At 35.3% G+C, this 26,703-nt stretch overlaps 3 protein-coding genes across 7 annotated transcripts in view; 1 reads left to right on the top strand and 2 right to left on the bottom strand.

The window, feature by feature from the left end:
* The window catches only part of LOC107724144 (discoidin domain-containing receptor 2-like), a 35,001-nt gene extending 31,027 nt beyond the window's left edge, over positions 1-3,974 (bottom strand). For all 3 annotated transcript variants that reach the window (XM_016532948.1, XM_016532950.1, XM_016532949.1), the window contains exon 1: positions 3,536-3,974. In XM_016532948.1, coding sequence (XP_016388434.1) covers positions 3,536-3,818 — 283 coding nt within the window. In that variant the 5' untranslated portion in view covers positions 3,819-3,974. The remainder of the gene's footprint in view (positions 1-3,535) is intronic.
* A 1,577-nt stretch (positions 3,975-5,551) lies between these two features.
* uap1 (UDP-N-acetylglucosamine pyrophosphorylase 1) lies at positions 5,552-17,516 on the bottom strand. 3 transcript variants are annotated; one of them, XM_016532946.1, is made up of 11 exons: positions 17,371-17,516; positions 16,421-16,713; positions 15,159-15,363; positions 14,011-14,186; positions 13,542-13,714; positions 9,372-9,565; positions 8,760-8,900; positions 7,512-7,700; positions 7,060-7,101; positions 6,403-6,469; positions 5,552-6,243 (listed from the first exon to the last, which is right to left on the bottom strand). In XM_016532946.1, exons 2-11 carry the CDS (start codon positions 16,695-16,697, stop codon positions 6,151-6,153), a joined length of 1,557 nt encoding a protein of 518 aa, XP_016388432.1. In that variant the 5' UTR covers positions 16,698-16,713; positions 17,371-17,516; the 3' UTR covers positions 5,552-6,150. The 3 variants fall into 3 exon arrangements, with proteins under 3 accessions (XP_016388432.1, XP_016388431.1, XP_016388433.1); XM_016532945.1 differs by having other exon boundaries at positions 17,380-17,516; XM_016532947.1 differs by lacking the exon at positions 7,060-7,101 and having other exon boundaries at positions 17,380-17,516.
* Positions 17,517-18,616: 1,100 nt separating this feature from the next.
* LOC107724129 (serine/threonine-protein kinase Kist-like) lies at positions 18,617-21,504 on the top strand (the record flags this gene model as incomplete). Its single annotated transcript, XM_016532930.1, has 7 exons — positions 18,617-19,242; positions 19,900-20,192; positions 20,505-20,696; positions 20,876-20,970; positions 21,051-21,127; positions 21,217-21,315; positions 21,416-21,504. Coding segments are annotated over exons 1-7 (1,146 nt in total), but the record flags the coding sequence as incomplete, so codon positions are not given.
* Positions 21,505-26,703: the final 5,199 nt, after the last annotated feature.

Below are 26,703 nucleotides of genomic sequence, written 5' to 3'. Positions count from 1 at the left end.
AGATCTGAGATCGTCACTTAACCAACCAAATAACCCAAAAATGACAGTGAAGGGCTCTTCAAACGCCACCTTTCAAGACAACTATATGCACTTTTGGTTATGCTTTAGAGCCTCCCTTCACTGCTCACTGCAATTTACTGTCAGGATTTTATCATAGGCTTCAAAAATGATGGCAGTGAGAACTTCACAATCATGTATTTCAAAATCTTGCACAGTTTAGAGACTTACTTCAGGATTATATGACACTAACTTCCTCCAAACATTTCTACAGCGTAAAGAAGTCATCAATAAAACAAAGATTGGAGTATGTTTTAAAACAAAACACTATTTCACTTTTTCAGTTTTTCTACTTCAAAATTTCATGTTTACTTCAATGTGTTATTTGCCATTTTTTGAAATTGTTTGTGCAATTTACTAGCAATTTCTACACCATTTCAGTCAGTGTAGCTTAATATAATTCAGAGTAAGAGTGCAGCTTAGTGTAATTCAGATCTGAAATGAGCACAACTACAATAGTGCATTTTATTTAGCATACTACATACCACTGGAGTGAATGGATCTTATTTGTCAGGCTGATATTCACACACCTGTAAATTTAGGTATGAAGAGAACATGTGTTTTTCATCTGAAACCTCTTTCATTCCTCCCTAAAGCAATGGTCATAGCATTGCAGATATTTTACTTTCATGGAAATGCATAAATCCAAATCAAATGGCAGTTCCAGCAAAATTAGAGCCAGGTGATAGCAAAAACAGATGCAAGTGCAACGACACATGTTACAGTATCATGAGGTTTTGTGATGAGTAGATGTTTTCAACTTTTCTTCTAACCTATTTGGGGTAGCACAGGTGACTGAAAAACGTCATTTTGTCTTTTTAAACAAAAGTGTAATACTGGACAAAATTGAATAAAGAATAAAGGGCCACAAACAGTATAAACTGAAGTTTGCTAATAATGGAGGTATGAAAATGATTCGAAAAACAATTAGTCATAAAATCTTGACTGTTTAATCTTAAAATATTGAAATATTCTTTGTGAGACAACAGAGCTTTGAGGCATTGCATAATCATTCGCAATTTAAACCACGATAAGCAGTCAGAAGTAATTAGAGTTGAAGATCACGTTCGTTTTTTTTAGACTGCTTTTTACGGTGTAAAGCAATATGGTCCAGTGGCTCATAGTTCTGGTGAACTTCATCTGTGCACCTGCACAAAACACACTGGAATGTAACATCTACTCTCTCCTGAGCTTTCTGACTTAAATTACACCTAACAACTTCGCCAGTGGAAAAAAACCTTTTCCATTTCCTTTCTGAAAGCAACAGTTAGTTTACGAAGTGTTGCATGAATCATACAAGACTCAAAGCAAGCAGTGGGTGCTTTCTTCCTGAAACGTCAATGAAACATATTTCCAAAAGAGCAGATTTAAGCTAAAAAAAGTTTAATGCTAATCAACTTTAAAAATATACATTTTAAATATATATATTTTATGATTAAGAGGGCTGTTTTCATATTATACGATAAAAACAGTCTGCCATGCAAAACAGAATATAAATCAACTGCAGCAATTAATTACAGGCATTGTCTGCTTGCAAGTTTTCATATATGATTTCATTACATGCAAAAATGCATACACTGTACATATTTTTTCTCTTTGTGTATCCAGACTAATTCAGGTTAAGGAGGAAGAATCAGAAAAGTATAAGGTATATGGACACAAACATATTCTGTTACCTATTCAAAATCTTACATCAGTGTAACAAGTGAGAAAAGTGAAGTCTTTTCTGATCTTTTTTTGTAAGAAATAGAGTATTAAATTACCTGCAACCAAATGTTAAAAAGAATGGTTGAATAGTTTCACAGTCCCATATTAAACTCCAAGTAAAATTATAATGTAATGTACAATGACTCAATGTTAATTATTAATAGCTTTGAAATGTAAGCATCAAAAAAATATGTAAATGCATTAATATGGTACTAATACATATTAGTACTAAAGGCCTGGCTTAAAATGAAGTATTCAGAGTTATTCGATATGTATCAGCAGTCTCTGCGCCATCTCTTGATCCACCAAGTGGTCTGAAAGATATTGAAGATATTGTCATACAGGATTTCTATTACTCCTTACCCTGCTCGCACCAAAAAGATATGCAAGCACTAAGCTGAATTACACATAAATTATCCATCAATCAGGCTTGAAAATCTTAATCGACTCTTACTGCATCTGGCAGGTAGTTGAATTACATAATGTGAATATGAAGCAAACGTTTTAAAGCAATATTACTTCAAATGTTCATTGTATTCAGTATCCTGATACACCGATCAGCCGTTTGCTGAAAAACAAAACAAAAAGAAAACATCTTTGGCTTAAATTAAAGCTTTGGATTCTTAAATGCTTACGTAAATTAAGGATATATAAACTGACGTCTATACGCAGTTTGACGTCTTGGAAAGGTCATCAATGTGTAACGCCGGTAGTGAGGTTATGTCCTACACACACCAGGTTCAGTTGCACAGTGCAAGGATATACAGTGACCTCGAAAGTATTTAAATTACATTTAAAAATGTCAAAACAAGTGACAAACAAATCAGCTTTTCTCATAAACCAATCTGTCTCAAGGTGATTTTTAGAGGATGTATGAAGTCGGTTCACCTCAAGTTCACACAGGTGGTCCTAGCAAGCAACAACAGGTGTAAATTCATAATTTATGATGAATATACCAAGTTTGAAAAAAAAAAAAAAAAATTTTAAAGACTGAAAAAAAAGTCTAAATACTTGGCATCATAATTTTGAACAGTATGTTTCATAAACAATTTAAAACTAGGCCTATTTCAATTTTGTGAACTGTTTTGCTTAAAATATGTGCTTATCAAAATATTAAAAATATTATACTTTTTTTTGAGAGGCTCAACTGTCCAGATACTTCTTACAGATATTTAAGTCACTGTACTTAAATTTTTGTGTGTGTTTATCACAGCCACCATTCAAACTCATTAGAATTAGGAAATAGCATCCTCATGTTAACTTATAGAAAGCTTTCTAATACAAAATTTGTATTCTTAATCTGACAACTATGAAAGGGGCCCATTTTTAATTTGACAAAGCTGGATAGAAAAGTTAAGGAAATAAGAGGAAGACAGTCCTGAGGGACAACAGGAGGAACTAATAGGCTACAGTAATGCATAATTTCCGAGCAAAATATATCCGAGCAAGTATTTTGAGTACACTTTCGTGAAATTTAACAAGCTAGAACATACGATAACTACCTTGTTAAAAAGTCAATTCAGAACAGCTGGTTTGCAAAAGTTCTCTGGATCAAGTCGCTCTGCTATCCGCTATTTTAGTCTGCCATGCAAACAGTGGCTGGGCTATGCAAGTTTTAACAAAAAGACAACGGAACAGCACTAATACACGTTCAGTAATCTTAACATCATTATAATCAGTCATATACATATTCTCTTGAATCCAACAAAGGAAATGATCGAACTTTCTTTAATAAAATAAAACAAAGAAAAGAGACAGTATGCAAACTTACTGCTTGGGCTGCTGTTTTCAAACCATTTTCCCAAGGATTTCTTAATTCCAAGTAATGTGTGTGTAATCAGGAGGATAAAAACAAGGCTTTTTCTTTCTCTCCGAACCTCTCTTTCAGATCTCACAGTAAGCTGATGTAAGACACCGCTGGATGAGGGGGAAAAAAAGAGCAAGAGCGGAGAGAGAGAGAGAGAGAGAGAGAGAGAGAGAGAGAGACGGGCTAAAAAACTAACATTCTGAGGATTCTTGGGAAAATGCCAAAGTCCCAGAATTCTTCGTGCCATACAGAAGGTTTCAATTAAGTCAGACGGGCTAAAAAACTAACATTCTGAGGATTCTTGGGAAAATGCCAAAGTCCCAGAATTCTTCGTGCCATACAGAAGGTTTCAATTAAGTCAGACCAATGGCCAATCAGAGAAGATTTTGAATATTCTTTCCCTTTTTTACAGTCTAACATCATTTAGAAAAGGCAAAATTCAGGACAGCAAGTATTAACTTTATAATGTCTTTCAGAATGTTCTGAACATTTTATGTGCATATGATCCTAGTTATTTTCCTTTGCCATATGTTGGCTCTCACTACTGGTAGTTATTTAAAATTTATTGAAGGCGCAGTGCATTTTTTCTTTCCCTGTGTACATTTCTTTGCATTTATTGTCCTGTATCCTGCTTATAAAAAGTATTAATCAATTCTTGGAAAAGTATGGATAGGATGGGAGCTGATACCACAGCTAAATCTAGTTGTAACTGTTGTTGTTGTAGTTGGAACTGTTCATCCATATAAAGTGTGATTAAAATGCCCATTAAGTATTTTTTTTAACCTTAAAAGGTGGTTTAAGTGATTGTTAGGTAGTTCTCAGTGACTTCTGTGAATTTAGTTTGCTTTCCCTTTAAATCCATCCTCCATCTCTATAGAGGAAAATCATTCTGCAAGATGATGAGAAAAGCAGTCCCAACCTTTTTGCCTTTTTTTTTCACCATTAGCTTTGGCTAGAGACAGGATATTCAATTATAATTTATAGATGGAAAACTGATACAGAACTATTGTTATAGGGAAAAAAAGCAATAAAAATTCAAAACTTCTCCACTGATCTACACAAATCTGTACACTGCTTACCACTAAATCAATTACCACTAAAAATCAAAACAGTTTCCCAAAATTAAAAGCCTAAAGAATGGCCTGAGTCACTTGTCATTATCCAAAACCACCAACAGTACATTATTTGCACTAACCATCTGCCTGGGTTTATGTACCTTCCTCAAGTACAGAAAAGTGACAGGATAAAAAGAGACCCAGACTGTGGATTGTCTATATTTGATCTTGAACAATGAACATCTGTGCAGGCAACCTAGTTTTAAATCTTAGAGGCCTTCCATTAAATGTATCCTCATGATTGCAACACTGCACATTCATTTTCCAAGAAATTATTCTCTAATTTCTGAGCTTTGTTTATTCAGGGATTGAGATTGATGCATGGGCCTACAGTAGGTCAAGGCATATTGCTATTAATTTTTTTCACTATAGCAACGAGACAAACACTGTCCAGATTCAACCATGCGATTAGTGTAAACAGATACACTTCAAAATGTTTAAAAACATTTCTCTATTCAGGTTTTTTTTTTTTTTTGTATTAGGGTACAAAACATCTCAGAATTCCTGGAGAACCAAATTAAGTGGCAGGAACTGATACTTTCATTGCCAATTGAAGGCAACACAAATCCAAGAATTCCGAGAAGATATTTTCAACATATCCAAAAGGAAGACAAAAAATACCACGCTTAAAAAAAGATTTCCAAATACGTCTGTTTATAGTAATCACATGCTTGAAACCAGGAAGCATTTGTCTCTGCTTTAATGTGAATGCGAAAATTGCAGCAATTTTCTCAAATGTCAAATTATATGTAATGTAATTTTCCAATTTCCATGCATCTTGTGCAAATGTAAGTCAAGACATTCCTATAAATGGTAACTGAGAAAAGCATACAGAAATTAAGGTAAACAAACAATGAATCATTCGTCATGATAAATTATTTTATACATGGATGTGCACAAACAAACATAGATGGTGCAGACAAAGGCTAATCAGAAAAGTGAATTAGGTAGACTGTAAAAGAGAGAAGGTGTCTCAAAGTGCACACTGTCATTGGCAGCAACTGATTCCAACCAATCAGAACCTCTCCCATAAACCCTGTGCTGGAAAGTCTGATGCAATGTCACATTCCCACTCACTTTTTCTCGTCAAAAACAGACATCCATAGAGAAGACCAAACTTTGTTTTACATGTATCTACATTTTTAGAGAGTGGAACAGATAAAGCAGAAATGCCTAAAATCTTAGCAGTGACCATTCATGCACTGTGTATCATTTGATACATCTATATATAAATTAAATGGCTGAACTCATAAGTTCTAGTTATAGAAAAAAAGCACTGCACCTTAATATAAAAAAGTCTTCGCAAAATAAATAGATTCTAAAGTGATTTGATTGTGATTAGCCTTCTGGCACCCTTCGTTCATTTTATTGCACAAGAATTTCACGGTTTCCTCCACCCTGGCAGGAAGTGAGATGAAGATGAAGATGAAGATGAAGAGATAAAGAGCCTTCATGGCTCGAGGTTCACAGGCCGTTCTTCACAAGCTCGTGGACGCCGTTCTCATCGATGACTAGAGTGGGCTGGAAAGCTTTTCCATTCACAAGATGCTCCAACCCCTTGGAAACAAGACAGGCTATTCATTTTTTGAAACAGGAACTAGCAAGTAGAGTATGAAGCCTAAAATGTTTTATTTTCTTCTTGCACCTAAACAATATATTAAATAAAAATACTCTGGGATTGATATTCAAATTAAAATAGGCCTTTGTGATTCTTACCTCTCCACCATAAGACACGAGAGGAGAGATCTCACATTTGATTGGCAGGTCTGTTCCATCCTTCAGGCTGCGGCACCAAAAAAAGTTATAGATTTTTATATGTATGGCATTGCCAGATCAAGCATTAATCATGTCATATACGATATTAAATAATTTTAGAGGTCAAATCAAGTCAAAATAAAACTTAAGTTTAAACTAACAAATTAAAAAAAAGAGATATTTTTGCTTCAGTAATCAAAATAAATTAATGATAAATAAATTAATTACAAATGATTCACCCATTAGATGCAATTTAGATCACCACAATCAATGTATGCACAATGCAAACATTTTGAATACATTTAAATATTCATAATACAAAGTTCTGTAACTTTGCAGTTGAGGAAAACTTGATTATAAGGACCTAAACCAGATTATCTGTTATAATGATGAGCAGCCTTGTTCCATTCAGCATGCCTGATGCCCATTTCCCAGCATGCATATTATTCTGCCCGTTAGTAGCTGCTGTTTGGGTCAGAGCCAATTTAAAGACGCCAACCTTTCCCACGGCCATCTGGGATTGGACACCTTCTCCCACTGAGCTCTAACAGCTACACGGAATCTACTAAGAGCGAAGCCCCATCACCATGCACTACATACGACTGTGAGAATAGTTACTTCTGGCTGACTTCAGGTGTGACTGTCCCTGCTGGTCCATGTCTAGAAATGTTACACAGGAAATATAGTGTGGTTACACTATAGCTAAAGATAAAGGGGAGTGAAACTGAACACAGGTGGGAAGGAAATTTGGGTTTAAAGAGCTGGAAATGAAAATTATGTTATCATTTACTCACCTTTATGTTGCTCCACACCTGTATGGTATTATTTTTGCAGTAGAACACAAAATGAGAATTTTCAATACATGACATGATTGCTGTTAAGATGACCAAATAAATAAACAAACAAATAAATAAAAGATCTATTTAAAACATAAAATAAAGAGCTGTGTGATGATTCTTTAGAAATTCTCATTTTGTGTTTCATGGAAAAAAATAATAGCATACAGTTTTGGGAAAGCACCAGGGTGAATAATTAATGACAGAATTTTCATTTTGGTGTGCATGTCTCACCTGGGTATAGCAGGTATAGGGGTTCCATTCTCATCAACGAAATGTCCTCCGGCATTTAAGATCCAGCGGTGATGCAGGGACATGAGGGCCTGACGGGCTGTAGTAGGGTTGTCCTTCCCATCTTGACTGTCTGCATTTTTCAATGGAGAAAACTCGTCTTCTCTCAGAACTTCATATACCACAAATGTTCTGCCATACACAAACAATGTTTCAATAAGTTATAACTAATTGAACAAGCCTGAAGCAAAGTTTGAAACAAAAACAAAAAACTGGAGAGTATAAGATATTTAGATTTTCCAATAATAGTTTAATTTGTATCCACAAAAAAAAAAAAAAAAAAAAAAACCTGGAAGTGTTTGATATTTTGATTTGATTTTGACAATTTTAAAGGGACAGCTCACCCAAAAATGAAAACTCTGTCACTACTTATGTCATTCCAAACCCGTAAGACATTTGTTCATCTTCAGAAAACAAATTAAGATTTTTTGATGAAATCCAAGAGCTTTCTGACCCTGCATAAACAGCAACGAAACGTAGTAAGGACATTGTTAAAATGGTCCATGTGACATCAGTGGTTCAATCTTAATTTTAGGAAGCTATGAGAATACTTTTTGTGTGCAAAGAAAACCAAAATAATGACTTTATTCAACAATTTCTTCTCTTCTGTGTCAGTCAACATAGCTTCATACAAGGTAGCTTAAGGTTGAACCACTTATGTCACATGGACTATTTTAATAATGTCCTTGCTACCTTTATAGGCCTTGAACGTGTCAGTTGCGTTGCTGTCTATGGGAGGGTCAGAAAGCTCTCGGATTTCATCAAAAATATCTTAATTTGTGTTCTGAAGATGAACGAAGGTCTTACAGGTTTGGAACGACATGAGGGTGAGTAATTAATGACAGAATTTTCATTTTTGGGTGAACTGTCCCTTTAATCCAGTACACTCAATATCATTTTAAACTATTCAGCATACAGAAAAGATGTTATGAATTATATTCTTGTTTTGTATATGATTAGCCTTAGGATTAGCAAGGGTGTCATTCAAATCTATGACATTTTGAGACCCTTTTTTCATTTTTCAGAGGAATTTTAGAATGACATGAGTACACTGTACTGTCTACACACTGTGCATATTGTATAAAACCTGTAAAATACCTAAAACACCTATGAAACAGGTGTAAATGAGGACCCTTCCTGCCAATAGCACACATACTAAAAACAGGAACGGAAAAAAGTCCGGACACTAACTTGGCAAACTGGAATATGTCGAAGACAAATTTTTCCATCTTAATTCCATTGGGTTTGTCAGGTTTGATTAGCTGTCCTTGTGTGTTCACATAGGGAATTTTCTTCTGTGCCACATGGTGTTGCAACTGTGGCTCGTGAGTCCTAAAAGTAAGATATAGAGGTATAAAGACAGAGCGATGGACAGGCAGACAGTAACAGACAGTGAACAAAAGTGAAGCATGTTCTTTCAGTTAAAATTTCATAAAAATGACAATAAGAGAACACGTCTGGCAAAGTCATCCGTGTTTAAAATACCAGACACTCAAAAACTGCAGATGTTCCTCTTCTGACTTTACCTCATTCTCAGCGCACATTAAAGTCAGCTCCATCCTGTCTAGTATTTACAAGATGGCAAACCTCATTGGAAACAGCTCATAGAAATAGCTGTACTGTTTAATATGTAACGGAGATCATTGCCTTGCGACAAAATATCATTAAACAGCTCCTAAAGCTGTGATTCAGAGATGAGTAATCAAATTAACCTACATAAATTTAAAATATGAATTGAAAACTACTGTGACATTAACAGCTGACTCATACAATGCATGAAGCACTCTCTGAAGACTGACTAACCTCACGATCTCTTTGAGGAATGTGAGGGTGAAGAAGTGATTAGCTATGTTGCCAGCATTGAACACAAGTCGTCCATCAGTGCTTCGCTTCTCTGCTGTTGCCAAGGTAATCTCGCTGTACTCCACTACTTGATAACGACCATCCACCTTACAGACCACGCCCACTGCCTCTGTTGGATTGGTCTTCTCCACAACCTGCCAATCAGAATCAGTAGATGAATGTTTGGAAACAGCACAACATTAATGCATTTCATTTTTGTCAGTATTAATGTATTCAAAACTTTCCTGCACAGGCAATACCATGCAGATTCACTTAGGTCATTTACCTCTTTTTATTTTTTTATCATTTCTATTTAGATCATCTAGTGCTCACTGTAAAATCTGTAGTACTGATATCACTTTATTAATAACAATAATTACATTACTGTTAAATATAATCTGAATGTAATCTAAAAGCACTTTCTATTAAATCAAAGAATCATGGAGAAAAAACAAAAACAGTTTTCACAAAAATATTAAGCAGCACAACCTTTTTCAACTGTGATAATAATATCAAATGTTTTTTTTGAGCACCAAATCAGTATATTAGATTTATTTCTGAAGAATCATGTGACACTGAAGACTGGAGTAATGGCTGCTGAAAATATAGCTTTGCCATCACAGGAATAAATTACATTTTAAAATGTATAAAACATTTGTTTTGTTTTTAATGCAATAATATTTCCAAATGTTACTGTTTTTACTGCATTTATTATAAATTTAAATCAGCCTTAGTGAGTGTAAGAATTTTTTTTTTTTTTAATTACTCACCGATCACAAACCTTTGAAAGCTAGTTTTGATGTTTGATGTTTAAATACACTTCTTAGCTCATTTATTGTGATGTACTTTTTTTGACACTTATCGTTTATGGTTGTAATATGAATACAGTATAAACCCTATATTTTTTTCCTAGCCCTATATATGACGGTAGTTAAATCAGTTAGCATTACACAATAGCTTAAAAAAACTATTTACTGTAACAAACCCTGTAAACTCTTGTTAATGATTTAATTTGATTTAGTTTGTGTTGAGTTTATCAGATGTCATAAAAATTGTATCACGTCAACTGATAACAATTTTCAAGTACATCAAGTACTAAACCCAAGACTAAAACCACTTGTTAAAGAAGTCTTTTTAACATTTAAAGGAATTTAGCTTGAAAAGACAAATCTATCAATACTGAAATGTCATTTCAGTGCAAGTACTAAACTAGCTGCTGTGTTTGAATAGGCCACACACTCCTGTGTTCTGTGTTTGCCTGAGGTCTGTGCTAAATTACAGCAGAGGCAAAAGCAGAAAACCCTTTCCATTCATCTGAGTAACAAATTACAAACTTCTCGGTTGATGACGGGTTAGCACTGGGGGGAGGCATCGAGCTGAAGTCACTTTAAGTGCATGCTTCAGAAATTATGAGAGGTGGGTGGGTCCAAATATTCTTACCATCGTCCTCCTGTCACGCAGGAACTGTTTAATTGCTAGCAGCTTCAGAGAGCTCAGTATTCAAAACCGGCTGTTGAGTATTTATGTCTGAACCAAATGTCACATGCAAACACTTTCAAGAATCACATTTTGTTTGCTAACGATTCAGTTTGAGAGGACGCTTAAAGGATGCTTTTTGTTCACACTGTGAATTAGAAAAACAAGCCCTCACTTAAAAAAAAAAAAAAATCCCATTTAGAAAGAACAGAGAGAAAGAATCAGAATCAAAGCAGAACACTTATGTCAAAAATTAGACAAGTCGGAAATATTTGTCCAGACATAACAAAACAAGCACTTCCAGATTTCATGAAATACTATTGTCATTACATCACTAACCGGCGGTCACACAAGAAAAACATGATGAGTTTCACTCTTGTGTAAATGGTTAATCCACAGGAACACACCTACTGTGCATCATTTCATAATAATAGTCACAGATACATTTTTAGCATTTTGCATTGGATATCTGCATTGTTACGAACATCTTCATTCCTGATAATGCAAACAGGAATGTATGAGAGCAGGTTCAACCTAGTAATTTGCTTTCCATAGCATCATAATAACCACTATAATACGTCAAAAACTGAGGATATACTGAGAATAATGGCTAAATTAATTGGTATCCTGCATCACCAGGCTGGTTATATAAGAGTTTTAAAGGCAATTTAGCTCCTGACTGGAGACCATTTAAAATGTCCAGAATAACCACTGTTCCTTGTAAAAGTATTTTTCCACTTCTTGTTGTGTACGCAGACTGCAAAAGCACATGTGAACAAGTTAGTTACTTGAATTTACACTATAAGAAACAACAATTAATTGCTGTAGGATGTGCGGCTAAGCACAGGGTACCATCAAAACATTTCTAAAGTAAACATCATTAAACAAAAATGTTAACAATTATCAAAAAGTTAAAAAAAAAAGTTTGTGGTCTGTTTTTTTTTATATATATATTTATTTGATCAAAAAAAAAAAACAGTAATATTGTGAAATACTATTACAATTGACAACTATTTTAATGCATTTTAAAAAGTAATTTATTCCTGCAGTAGGAAAATGTTGAATTTTCATCAGCCATTTCAGTCTCTAGTGATTTGGTGCCCAAGAAACATTCCTTATTATTATCAATGTTAAAATCAGTTTGTGCTGAGTTCTTGTGGAAACTGTGATTTTTTTTTTTCCAGGATTCTTTGATGAATAGAAAGTTCAAAAGAACAGCATTTATTTCATACAGGAATCTTTTGTAACATTATGTCATTACTGTCACTTTTGATCAATTTAATGTGTCCTTGCTAAATAAAATGTAATGTAATTTCTTAAAAAAAAAAAAAAAAAAAAAAAAAAAGACACAAAACATGTTTGAATGGGGTATATGTCGAAAGTCACCTGACCAAACCCAGAAAAAGGTCTCATCGCATCCGCTTGTTGGAGAAATTGGTAAAAGCTGTATTAAATAATGACGATATCTATGGACTTTTAAGGTAATCGGTTAAACTAGCTAGTTGTTTTTATTGTTGCCGTTTTATTGAATTTTAATATCTAAATGTTAGTGAAAAGAAAAAAAAAAGAAAAAACTTTTATATATCAATCCACATTTATGAATGATCATCTTCGGTATCTACTTTGAAGGCATATCGAGTAAAACAGCCCCATATTTAACTAAGTATATGCAAAACACTTGACGAGACCTGTTTTACAGAATATGGAAGTCTGTTGCGCATAACCCCCATAAGTGTAAATTCCTGCATATACTGTTGTTTTGTTTTTTTTCCTGGGCAGCTGCTCCATCTAGTGGACTAACAAAATAGGCTTTGTTTTAAATATGTGACAAAGCACTTCTGATCTGAATTCAATATTATTATTATTATTATTATTATTATTAAATATAAATAAATAAATAAATATATATATATATATATATATAAAATACATCACAAGAAAATTGCCGAGCCAGGGAATCGACCACAAATACATATACATACAAATTAAATTTGTTTAGATAAGGTGCACAAGCTTAATGATGATACTGATGATACACCACTAAGCTTGTGGATTTATGAACAATTTTAATATCTAAATGTTAGTGAAAAGAAAAAAAAAAGAAAAAACTTTTATATATCAATCCACATTTATGAATGATCATCTTCGGTATCTACTTTGAAGGCATATCGAGTAAAACAGCCCCATATTTAACTAAGTATATGCAAAACACTTGACGAGACCTGTTTTACAGAATATGGAAGTCTGTTGCGCATAACCCCCATAAGTGTAAATTCCTGCATATACTGTTGTTTTGTTTTTTTTCCTGGGCAGCTGCTCCATCTAGTGGACTAACAAAATAGGCTTTGTTTTAAATATGTGACAAAGCACTTCTGATCTGAATTCAATATTATTATTATTATTATTATTATTATTATGAGCCGTTCATGCCAGACTGGGGAGAGAGGTGTTGTAATAATGTAAAATATGTGAAAAATAATGTGTTTTTCGAACAACCTAGTATGAGAGCCTGTACATCCCCAAAACAAAATCAAGACTTTGTAAGAGAGCATAATAGGACCCCTTTAATAGAACTATATTTGCATAAAGCGTTTTGCATTATGTATAGAAGAGGAAATACCTGCAAGGGTAGGGCTGGGTATGTTAAGTACTGACCTTTGCACCACAATCGGCTCTTTTCAGTGTACAGAAGCCAATGAAAACAGGGTCGGCCACTTTCACAAGAATGTTGTCTACACAGTAGACGTGGATGTAGGAGATTCCTCTCGTCTCCATGTCCTTCACAATATTCTGTGTCCCCAGAGCTCTGTACAGGCCCCCGTTTCCATCTGAATATGAAGATTCACAGAAAATATACAAGTTATGAATATTCACTTGAGTATTTCTAATTATGAATCTTAGCAAGTTAACTGTAAGGCTAATTAACCTGGAGTTTCTTTGGGATATTTTTAATGGGTTTGAGAAAAGTGTTTTTTGACTAAAATAAGGTCTGTGGTTCAGATTACTTGAAGAGGCTTTGATGTTTCGTTCAGCAACATGCATTATTTATAGGCATACCTCATATGTGAAGTTGCTTAAAGTTGTCTACACAACTAGAGATACTAACCTTGCTCTAAAAACTTACCTGGTGCCATGGACAGTTTGCCTTTGCCCTCTAGAATAATTTTCCCATTAAAGTCCACAGCGGGAAGCATGCCTTGCTGAAAGAAAAACACATTCTCTTCCTTCAGGCCGAAGTATTTGTGTTGCATGAAAAAATCTTTGGTCATGTCCATTGTTCTGCCACTTGTCATAATGTACCTGATGAATCAAAACATTGATCATGTCATTGCAAGACCAATCTCTTGACAGAATCTTAGCTTAAAGTGTAAGTCTATTGTTTTTGAAAGGAGTCTTGCTCACCAAGGCTGCATTTATTTGATCTATTTTAATATTTTAAAATGTCATTTACTCCTGTGATCTGAATTTCCAACAGCCATTACTCCAGTCTTATGTGTCACATGATCAGAAATCATTCTAATATGCTGATATGGTGCTCGATAATAATAATTTCTTAACATTATCACAGCTGAAAACAGTTATGCTGCTTAATACAACTTTGGTGGAAACCATGATGCATCATTTTTCAGGATGCTTTCATAAAGTTCAAAAGAACAGCATTTATTTGAAATAGAATTTTGTAAATAAGTTTCTACTGTCACTTTTGTTCAACTTAATGCATTATTTTTTTTCTAAAAAAAAACATATCTGTGGTAAATTACTTTTAAAAATGATGGTATTAGCATGTTTTTTCTGGATGCTAAAATGATGGTAAAATTATGGTGTTCTTTAAAGTATATTGTCATATGACTATGGCGATCATACATGGATACAGTTATTATCGGTCTTTAAATAATGAGCTATGATTAGAGCTGATCATTAGGGCATCATGTGTCATGCGTCAAAGGTCAATTCTGCTGGGCAGAGATTGGCTCTAAAATTCTTTTTCTCTTGAGGTCTGACCTAGTTCCTCAGGACGACATGCTGGTTATGTCAACCTGATTTCACACTGACTAAACCATGTAATGACATTCATAGCGAGGAGGTCACTTGCATTATGGTAAATGGGGAGAAACTTCCTTAAGATCAAAACAAGTCTGGTAATCCAAGTAATTAGATTGAACAATCATTGACAAACTACTTCCTTGGGAATTTGGAAATGGTTGTCTATGGCTTCAAATGTAAGTGCACTGTAACAGAATACATTTGAATTGTGCTTAATGCTCATCTTACCATGGAATACAGCACTTCCTTGAGTGCCGTTTTTCAGCGAGCTGTTCCAGTCTTCTGATGCGTTCCGCCTGGATCTGAAAGAGGGTTTTGTGAGAGGGGAGGTATACGTCATACATGCCTTTTGGATATGATACACCCAGCCGTGTCCCTTGCCCTCCAGCCAATAGAAGAACCGCCACTTTGTTCTCTGATATACAGCGTAGGCCTGTGTGGAATGATGGGAGGATATGTCACTTTAGCAAACAGGTGTTAATACTATGTCATACAATTCAAGGAAAAAACAAACATAGGTCATTGCTCCCATTACATGAGTCCTTAAAGTGAAACATGCTACATTAATGTACAAATAAAAATCAACTATGGCGAGAAAAGAGACGGATGCTGTTGGTATAAAATGTCTGGATTCTTAAGCAACAGTTTGTGTTTAATTATTTGCAGATAACAAGGGCGATTATCATCGACTTTTATGAGGCCTGGTTTATCTAACATAAATTACTGTTATGCTAGATGTTACATCACCCACACACAGCCTTGAATATGCTAAAATATGACTTTTGTGCAATTTAAAAATTAATTATTCAAAAAAAACTTGAATTAAATTAATTTTAAAAAATGAACTGAACAAAGATGACACATAAAAGTCACTGGGTATCATAGTAATGTGGTCTGATTAAAGATGATGTGATGCTGAATGAGCTCAACATGACGTCAGCAAAGCAATTACGTCAAATCTAACCAGAACCAGATGTTTTCATTCCGTTTTGAAGCATCCTCCCCCAAAAATGGAGTACTGGGACAAAACAATGTTTATTCAAATTTGAAACCTATTGTTATTTCAATAACCAAGTGCCTTTTTAGACAGACTCTGGGCAGAAATCCTAAGCTGTTGATTTCTTTTGTCTTGGAGGTCATGATTTGTCTAAGAATGGTTCTCTGGGGTGCATTTGGGTGGAGAAGACATTGCATCACTCATTATGTTTTGTTGTGCAATATTTCTTAGCAACATTTTTTTTCTGCTTAACAAAGACTTAAAATAATTACTATATCACATTTAGGTTATAATATTAAACTAAACATAATCTGGTAAGCTTTTGTAGTTGTTTAAAACAGCCTTTTATATAAATTCCTCTGCCTGTCCGCTTGGTCAGACTCTGAAACCAACTGGCTGACCAGCTAAACTCCAGCTTGGGATGGCACTTAACGCAGAATAATGCGCGAGATGGACCAGCAGTGCTGTGAAACATTAAAATATCTGAACTCACCCTCTTCTTCCCATTCTTTGAGACGTTCACGATCGCGTGTTACGCTTCCCAAAACTTCTCGGGGCACCGGCTCCATTCTGGTGTCCACCTTCTCCTGTGAGTTCTGCCCAGACGTCTTCATGGCAGTTTTAAAGAAGTTATTGATCTCCATGAAGTTTAGGCTCTCCAAATCAACACTCATTTCAGCTTGTTCCTCAGGGCTTAGCTGGTCCCAATATTGGAGAACATGAGACTGCCCGGCTTCAGCGAGTCTCTCAGCCAGTTTGCTGGTGTCCATGGTCTTTCCTTTAGATCTGGATCAGTCAGTGATGGAACAGAGGCGGAAGCAAAGTGACACTGATTATCTAAGAGTCTCACAAACAGATCTAACTGTCTTATCCCCACCCATAAATTGATAACCCATAAATTGATAACTACTCTGTGTACGTGCTCAGTCGAATAAACACGAGGTTGGCTAAATATAAGGTCAGGTGTGATCTTTACCTCTCCTCAAAGATCAATATAATTTTTGACTGGCTGGAAGACAACATAGACCATTTCTGATCAGTTGAAAGCCTACTGGACAGTAATCAAGTTTGCTAAAAATCTGACACTTCCCCCCCATTCCTGATTAAAGATCACACCTGCTGCATAAATTCTTATACGATACATCTTGTGCCTAAATGTTACTTGTTCAACATTAATGAATTAAAACACCTGGTGTATTGACAACAAGGTATCAATGTTTATCATAGCCATTCATAAAAAAAGAAACATATTGTCTTTAGATGTAAAAGCCCGTAAGAATTACCCATATCTAGCCCACATTTGCCCTCAAATCTCAAACTCAAATCGACAGACTGGTAAAACTGTCTTTGACAAGAGTTGCGTGGCGGAACTGTCGCCTGAACCCCAGACTTGACAACAGTACAGCGAAATGTTTTCTGATGATAAATTTAACAACATCATAACATTCTTACCTTTCGAGCAACTGCTGACCACTTAGTATTTCCCTCTCACTTCAGTAAGACTAAAAGACACGGCTAACATCTCGTGAGAGCACCGCCTTTACTGCCCAGGATCCTCCTCCGACATCCGTCTGAGATTGACGTGGCAGGACAAGCGCTTCTTTTCCACACCCATTTTCCAGCAAGCTCCACCTTCTCGGACGAATGGGCGGGTCTAACTGCCTCTATGCAGTCCGTGAATAGACAGGCGAGCTGTCATTCATATAGTCGTAGCCAACAGTGAAACAGGGATCAGGTCAAGCGCGGGACTTGCTCACCAAGAAATAAAAGAGCAACGGAAAAATACATTTTTTTCTTTTTTTTTTTTTTAGCCTTTTCAAACAGTATCTGGGGTGAATTAACCTACGTTTTTCTTGTTGGAGTTTTAATACATGTGCTTCTCCTAATTTCCATTAATTTAATTTAATAGAGTATTAAAAATAGATTAGATATGGGATGAGCATATTGTACATTTTTAATATAGAATTTGCAGATTAAAATATACTTAATTTGCTTGAATGTAAAAAACACGACTTTGAATAACCATGTCGTCTAGTGTTTGAGGATGAGGATCATGATGCTTCTTGCCCATCTCGGAGGTTGAGGAGCACAGTGTGGAAGCTGGAGGAGCTGAACACGCAGCGCCAGCTGAAGCTTGGGCTCTGATCCTCTGGGGTGGGTGGGGCATTACACAAATATTTTATTTATTTATTTATTTATTTATTTATTTTTTATTTTTTTTATTTTTTATTTTTTCTTCAGTACAGATTCATCACTCATGTGCGCAAGATATACAGTAGGTGGCGGTAATACTCCTAAGGAGTGAACGGCCATTGAACAAAAAGAAGAAGAAGAAGAACCATGTCGTATTTATTTATTTATTTATTTATTTATTTATTTATTTATTTATTTATTTATTTATTTATTTATTTATTTATTTATTTATTTATTTATTTATTTATTTATTTATTTATTTATTTATTTATTTATTTATTTATTTATTTATTTATTTATTTATTTTTTATTTTTTCTTCAGTACAGATTCATCACTCATGTGCGCAAGATATACAGTAGGTGGCGGTAATACTCCTAAGGAGTGAACGGCCATTGAACAAAAAGAAGAAGAAGAAGAACCATGTCGTCAACGTTGGTTTGCCAATCCGCCAAAAAAAATCGAGAGAAGGACCATGTCGTCATTTCCGGTATCATGGCCACCAAAACAGTGGCAGGAATTTGTCAACTCGGTCCAAAATTGGGTTTTACGCATCCGCTGTATCTTTGAGGCGCCATCTCGGCTTTTCGGATCTTTAAGATCCGACTATGGTGCCGCACTTCGCACCAATTTGGGCGTTTGTTTTAAAATATGGCATTTGAATCCATGTTCGTCAGCAGTTGGTAGTTAGCTGTAAACTTTGGCATGCAGAAAATCTCTACTTCAGTTTAGAAAAAAAGTTTCTTAAAAGGCAACTAATGGAGCAAACACTACTTATTATAAACCTGATAGTATTTAACTCCGATTATTACTGATATTACTCATGGCTTGTAGTTCTGGCTCCAATGCAAAAATGTCCAGTCCAAATGTCAGCACACCGGCGATGGCGGTGACACCAGACGCCGTGGATCAGAAGACAAGCCCGGTGGTATTTGAGATTTACGGAAAGATCTGGAACGTGCAGGCTCGTTTGGGCCAGGGCGTCTCGGCCTCCGTGTACCGGGTGAACTCCGGCCGGGCGAGCTCTGCAGTCAAGGAGTTCCAGGTGGACGCGCAGGGCGGAAATTACGGGTTCCTCAAGGAAAGCTCTGTGCTGGAGAAGATTCAGGGATATAAAAATATCGGTAAAACACACAGGGATCAAGACAAGCTAACAAATACAAAATTAAACCAGTGGTTCTCAGCCAGGGACCACTCTGCAGACTTTCCGGAGGGCCCCAATATGTCTTAAAATTATTTAGTTATATTAGCATAATCTCAATTAAAATGTTATAAAAATAGAAGTGTATGACATAAAACTGACATAATATAGTTGAGTTTATTTACAACATTAGTATCAAAGGTACATATCAGCTTAGATGTGGGGACAAATGGAGTCAGAAAAGTTGAGAACCACTGATTTAAACAACTCTGTCATTTTATTGGTATTAAAATCATGCACAAAAAGTCATAATATCTGTTGAATTGATGTTCAGTTCATTTTTGTCAACTATTGCATGACACAAAAACAACTTCAAAAAATTCTGGACTATCATTATTTGGGTCCTTTCTACACCGTGACCGAAATTAGTAGTGCACTTTTTCAATTTTTACTCTCTTCATTCACACAGAGCTGTAATCTAGATAAAGATTACAGCTATACATCTTAAAGTTTAATTGCCTGGTTCCATTTGTGTTATTTCAAATATACTTTCTACACAATTTGCCATAGCGATCATGAGTCCTGGAGATCCAAATGCTATTCCAGCATTATAACGCAAACGTTGGTATTTCCTCTCTAGTGACGCTGTATGGAATGTTCACCAATCACAACCCATTTGGTGTGGCCACTCATTGCCTGTTGTTGGAGCTTTTGGATGTGAGTGTGTCAGAATTGCTGGCCAGGGTGAGTAATCAGGGGCATTCCATGTGGTTGATTCAGCACTGTGCCCGTGACGTTTTGGAGGCCCTTAGCTTCCTGCACAGAGAAGGTTACGTACATGCTGACCTCAAGCCCCGCAACATTCTCTGGAGCGCCGATGACGAGTGCTTTAAGCTCATTGACTTCGGCCTTAGCTTTAAAGAGGAACACCAGGTGAGGAGTTGGTATGGTTTGCCTGAGATACCTGATCATTTGCTGTCTGAATTTATTCACATACACTACCGTTCAAAAAATGTGGGGTCTGTATAAAATCAACTTTTTTGAATCTTCAGCCTTTTTATTACTCCACTTTTCAGTGTCTTGTGATCCTTATAAACCATTAATGTGGCGATTATATATGAATCCTATATAAATCATTATAATATGCTGACCTCAAACTTTTAAATGGTAGTGTAGTATTAATGTGCCTCAGTATTTAGAAATAGGTTGGCAGTGAGCCTAAGGGTTCTTGTCTGTTTCTTACAGGATGTGAAGTACATCCAGACAGATGGATACCGGGCACCTGAAGCCGAGCTGCAGAACTCACTGGCCCAGGCAGGTCTGGAGAGCGACTCTGGCTGCACAACTGCTGTGGACCTGTGGAGTCTGGGAATCATTCTTCTAGAGATGTTCTCAGGAATCAAACTGAAGGAAACTGTGAAGTCTCAGGAATGGAAGGTCAGCTGATACCCAAGCAGCTGTGAAGCAGTACTCTACCTTGAATATGACCTTAAATCTTTAATGTTCTGTCAAATGTAAATCTTGAATTTGTGTCAATTTTCTCTTGAGTCTACTGTTGCTCATGTTATTTTGACCTCTTATGCTTGGTAAGACAGCATTGTGTTGTGTCTCTACAGGATAACAGTTCTGCAATAGTAGACCATATCTTTTCAAGCAATGCTGTGGTTTACCCGGCTATCCCTGTTTTTCATTTAAGGGATCTGATCAAAAGGTAGAACGTAATCTAAGCAGTGTACCAGTGTGTTCTTTAAATATGACTAAAATAAGTAATATGTGTCTTTACATTCCCAGTATGCTTCACAATGACCCTAAACTGAGAAGCACAGCTGAGGCAGCATTAATCAACCCTTTCTTCAGCATTCCCTTTGGTTTGTATGAATCCGCATCTAAAGCATTGCTACGTTGCCCAGTGTTTGGTGTTAACACTTTGTGAGTGAGGAACTGCTTTGGGTTTTAGCACCTCATATTGAAGATTTGGTTCTTCTGCCTACACCTGTCTTGAGACTACTAAACGTAATAGACGACAACCACCTGTATAATGAGGATGAGTATGAAGGTGAGTTTTCGTCTTTGTTTTCTTTATAATAAATATATTTTCACTATGGTTTCTTTAATTAGTAGGTCCCAAAGTGACATTTATTTCTTGGCTTTCTTAGATATAATAGAAGATATGAAAGAAGAATGTCAGAAGTATGGCAAGGTTGTATCCTTATTGATCCCAAAAGAGAATCCCGGCAAGGGACAGGTGAGCAAAATGGAATTGCAATAGTGAATGTGAATTTTTCTAGATATTCTCTTCACCTAATAATATCATTATAGCATTTATTTGCAATAAAGCATTTTTTTGTGTCATCTCTATAAAATTGATATGAAAAATATTCTTATCCAGCAACCATAAATGGCTCAAAGCCATGTAAATTTATTGTTCCAAAAGTGTGAGAACTCTGAAAGCGTTAAATATCGCATGCGATTTATCGTGCAGCCCTAATTGAAAGTAATGATAACTTGCAGTTCAGTAAGTCAGCCTGATGTTCATTCGATAACAATTCAGACAGAGGTTCATTCTGAGAAAGATTCATTAAATTGATTCAGACCGATAACTTGTGAGTCATTTTGACACATTCATTTATAGAAACTCATAAGAGTTTATTCTTCTTTTAATTAGACTACACTAGTTACACTGTATGTACACGACAATGCAATAGAAAGACTTATCTATTTATTGTTTTTGTATTTCATTGTTTGAGTTTTAGTGCCTGCTTCCTACTTCCTTTTTTTTCTAAATGATCACACCATAATAAGACAATTATATTTACCACGTGATAGCTGGTTGCTAGACATTCAATACGTATGCTTTCATACTTTGTCATTTTGATTATTAAATTTTTTTTTTATTGCAGTGGGGTTGATGCACTGCTTTGGTTTACACTGCCTTCTAAACAACAGATCACTTCAGAGACTAGGTTTACATGCTTTTTAAATGTCTACGATTCCAAAAATGTGTAGTTTATGTGGCCTGTTCTCTTCCGTTCTTTTTTCCCGTTGTTAGTTTTAGTGAAGGTATGTAGGTATTTCCAGTAATTATGCACATATTTATAAACTACTGGCAAAATGCACAGGCCTGCATGCACTGTGGCGTGGTTAACATTTATGTTCAACTTGACCATGAAAGCTGTTTAACCGCATTTAAACTGAAGATGGAAATCGGCAGAGAGAGCACAAAGACGACAGAGCGGGTAGCCTTATGCTATAGATCATTCTTAAGCGACTTTTATTTTATGTTTGCTTATTCAGGGTTGACTGGAATGAGACTCCATGTCTCAACACAAAAGCCACAATCTGTCTCATCCAAAACCTCTCTGGATATGTTTATTGAACATAATACTATCGTTTTAGAATTTTGAACTTGAATTCCAAAGTATAATATTAGTTTAAGTATAAATTGGGTCTGAAAACTCATCAAAAATATTTCAAGTGGACTTCTTTGGGAAATACTCAAGTGTTAAAATGTGTGGTATGTTGTGCAAAGCAACGTAACTCATACCTTCATAGCACACATATGTGAAGATTCAGAAGCAAGTAATCTACTCTGTATCTTCATTAAGCTGAACTGCCCTGACGCATTGATAAATAATGCTGTTCTAAAACTCACTTTACTATCAAAGATACAGTAACACAAATGTGTTTCAGAAAGGCTTAAAGCTAAAATGCTTTCTACAGACACATTCAAGTCAATTGTATCTGCTGTTTGAATGGATTTACTATCTGTACAATAATGATGAGTGATTTTAAAATCGTAACATTATTTAAAGGCTTTTCCAGTTGTGATAGGTATAGTGTTCCTGGTGTCATTGTGTTTTCCAGTCCGTCTGTGTGTGATTGCATGATGTGGAGTCTTTAATAGTTCTACAGAGCTTTCTGACACGAGCAATTCTTCGTAAGTGTGTTCTCATTTACTTCATGAATATCGCCTGATGGTTTTTTCAGTCATCCTGGTTGATTGTTTTTCTTTCTACCATCCAACGAATGCCATAAAGTCAGTTTTCTCTGTCCTGCAGTCTAGAAATATCACATTCACTTCCAGGGCAGTGAGCTCTAATATGATAAGTGTACAAGACAATGTGAGGAAAGAACAGGCTGGTTTTCTAGATTTAGATTTTAAAAGGAAGTTTAAACTTTAAGAAAACATCCTTTTTTGTGGATTAGATGGCATTGTGGCCAATAGTTATTATTTTTATTCACATTTTGTTTTCTTTTTGTTGGGAATGTTTTAGGAGTGCTATTGTAGGAAAAGGGCACTTTGGTCATTCCAGATCTGGGCTATTTACTTAAAATCTTTATCTGAGCATTGTAAAGAAATTGTGTTTATACACTCATATCTCTCTCTCTCTCTCACATTAATGGTGATGACATTTGAAAGAAATTTTGCAGATGGTGAGCAAGAGATCTTTTAGATCTATGTTGTTTATGAAACAGTGATTTTTTTTATTATTATGTGAATACTGTGTAGGTCTAATGTTAGTCAAGGAAAATTGCTTACATGCATCAGAACATTAATGAGAAAGGGATTTTCTGTAATTTTATCAAATGGGAAGATTCCAGTTTGACAATCTAGCTTGATGTTGAAGTGAAGTCTTCTTAAATGAATGATGAAAAGATTCCAATTCATATAAGTGAATATTAGTGCATTTGACATAAATGTGACAACAGCAATAGTCAGTTTAAGTGCATATTGTGCAGGTGAGCCATCATTACTTAAATCCAGCCCGTTATTAATATAAATCCACAATAAAATTAAAAAATGATCAATTACTTTTTGCTCAAGCAATATCATTAAAGCTGCTCAAATAGAGCCCTGAGGCCCCTTCTAACACTTTCGAAAAGCACAACGATTTCTTTTCATAATTAACTACTGCATAGAACCTGAGATGGGTGTCTGTCAGGGATCATTTCATGCTGCCTTAATTTTTTTGTATGCTGTAATAATATCAGTCAGTAAATGCTAGACCGTGAGAAAAGTGCCAAAATTGTTTCAAAGCCTTCCTTTTTTCCCTGCCACCAGCAACCCTGGAGAAATACCCAGGGAATCCATATATATACCTTTATCTTGAATTGCATTTAAATGCCTTTAGATGTGTCCAGAAACATGAAAATGTGTTCCAGTTGGATGCCAGAGATCATATGAACAGTAAAGCACAGTGCTGGAGTTTGGCTGGCCTTTGTGTTTGTGTAGTGAATAATGAACCTCCCAAGAGGAAACACTGCAGGGTGTAACCACAGATAGACATGGGAGCTCTTTGGGCCTTATTAACTCGAGAAAGGTTGGAGAACTACATGGCAGCTTGAATGGTGAGAAAGATTTTGAGTTTGTTACTAATCAGGAATAGAGAAAATGCATGTGAACGTTCTTGTCTTCTACCGTCATATTTATGATCATAATTTCTTTTGTAACCCTCTTTAAAAATGTATTAGCTGCTTTATTGGTTTCAATATTGCAATAAAGTCAAGTCATATCACACATATCTTATAGCATGCATATGACCTTTGAAGGAAAAGGGCAAGAGCTCACCTGACAGTACAGTACAGTCATTTAATGGGGAAGTGTGAACATATAAGGCAGTAAGGTGATAAGTTGACATGAATCATGTATAGATAATAAAATATAAGGGTATAGGTCACAGACTGAATATGTGGCTTTGCTAAGGTGAAAAACAATCAAGAAAGTCTTGTATTATGGAAATCAGCTTTTTTCTGCAATGCGTTGAAGTATCAGAGGTTTAGATGATTCTTCAAATCACTTGTTAATTGGAAAGCTGAGTAAACACAACAGAAGCGAGTTTATGTGTGATTATTGTTTGCAGTGAAGTCATGGTAACATGCATGACATCACAAAGGTATATAATGCGTATAGTAGCATGATCAAAAGGTTTGTAGAAATAGTGTTTACAGTACATTTGTGGTACATAAGTGCATTACAGTGGTTGAAGTGCAGGGTTTATAGGATCAAAGCAGTTAGGATAATGATGTGAATTCTGATGAAATGTCTCTCAATGTTTTGTATGTAGATTCTATTTATGATTCTTCCCTTTAAAACATGTTTATGTGCATTCATCTTTGCCAATGATTTCATTGTTACTGAAAATTCCCTCCAAAGCATTAAAAAAGTTTTACAGTCTGACCTTTAAATAGATATTTTGCAAATCTGTTAGTGTAGATGTTTAAAGTCTAAACCTCACTATGAATTTGGTAACAGGAGATTAAAATGGTAAATAATAATTGAATTATACATTGGAGGTGTGGTGCTGGTGGCCTGCATTACCATTATGTTGCTCCATATGCAGACAATCATGTGCTCTTGTTAAACCTTCCTCGTTTCTGTCTTATCCCTGTGGCTGAGATGTGATTGGGCGAAAGATAATTCTTTGTGAAGCTCTGCCTTAAAGTCCACATTATATGTGGCAGGGAAAACAAACCTAAACTTGAATTTGAACATGCTACAAAGTATAAAAATGATCTAACATTCAGTGTGAGGATGAGTGTTTTCTGTATTAGGGTAAAAAGATGTTGTAGATGTCATTTGTAAAATGTAAGTTGAGCAGATGATAGTTCAGTAAGGATCATGGGAGACTGTGACTTAAGAGCTCTGGATGGAATGAATAATATTCATGTTTCTCACAATAAAATGTTAATGTCCGTATCATGACCTTGTGTCTTTATTTTATGTTTTTTTTTTTTTTTCTGATTGGATGCTTCAACTTCTGAAGCAGAGCTACTTCATGACAGAATCGTTTTATTTAAATTCAAATGAGAAATGTTACAATCAATGTAAGTGACTTGGGAACCAACAATAGGGAACCAACATACACCCAGGCTACAGGCCACTAGATGGCAGCTCTGCCTTTCAGACTGTTATAGTGTATTGCAACTGCCTTAAAAATTAGTAAGGTTATTGTGGAAGTGGTTATCATTACTGAAAGTTAAGCAGATTTGCCACTAAATTTATGCACATCTGTAAAAGCATGTAAGAATAATAGGTAACACTTAAAGCCTTTATGTAAAATGTATTATAAAGAGTTATTACAGGGTATAATGCATTATAATTCTTCATAATGTGCGTTATGATACATTATATCTTGTCGTAAACAATTATATCCGAATTTAAAATGCATAGTGTAACAATGAATATATAAGTGTTATAATGTATTAACTGTGGTTACAATTATTCACGAGATTGCACAATGCATTATAAGGTGCATTATAATTAATGCATTAAAACTATTTTTATAATGCATTATACATAAAGGCTTTAAGTAAAGTGTTACCTAATCATTTATTAGTGTAAAATATCACATATCTGTCCAATGAGAACTCAACCAAAAGCTCTACATGTTACTCACCCTTCACATGTTTATGAAATATTTTAGCTAATTTATTTGTCTTCAGC

Source organism: Sinocyclocheilus rhinocerous, unplaced genomic scaffold, assembly GCF_001515625.1.
Source record: "Sinocyclocheilus rhinocerous isolate Xijiao unplaced genomic scaffold, SAMN03320098_v1.1 scaffold935, whole genome shotgun sequence".
Taxonomy (NCBI): domain Eukaryota; kingdom Metazoa; phylum Chordata; class Actinopteri; order Cypriniformes; family Cyprinidae; genus Sinocyclocheilus; species Sinocyclocheilus rhinocerous.
This window is presented reverse-complemented; position numbering and strand designations above follow the sequence as displayed.

Coding starts and splice junctions, on each gene's coding strand:
- uap1 (XM_016532946.1), bottom strand. CDS start 16,697: ATGGACACCAGCAAACTGGCTGAGAGACTCGCTGAAGCCGGGCAGTCT. Junction 9,566..13,541: donor GAGCCGATTGTGGTGCAAAG/GTCAGTACTTAA, acceptor TCTGATTGGCAG/GTTGTGGAGAAGACCAATCC. Junction 8,901..9,371: donor TTCCTCAAAGAGATCGTGAG/GTTAGTCAGTCT, acceptor TCTTACTTTTAG/GACTCACGAGCCACAGTTGC.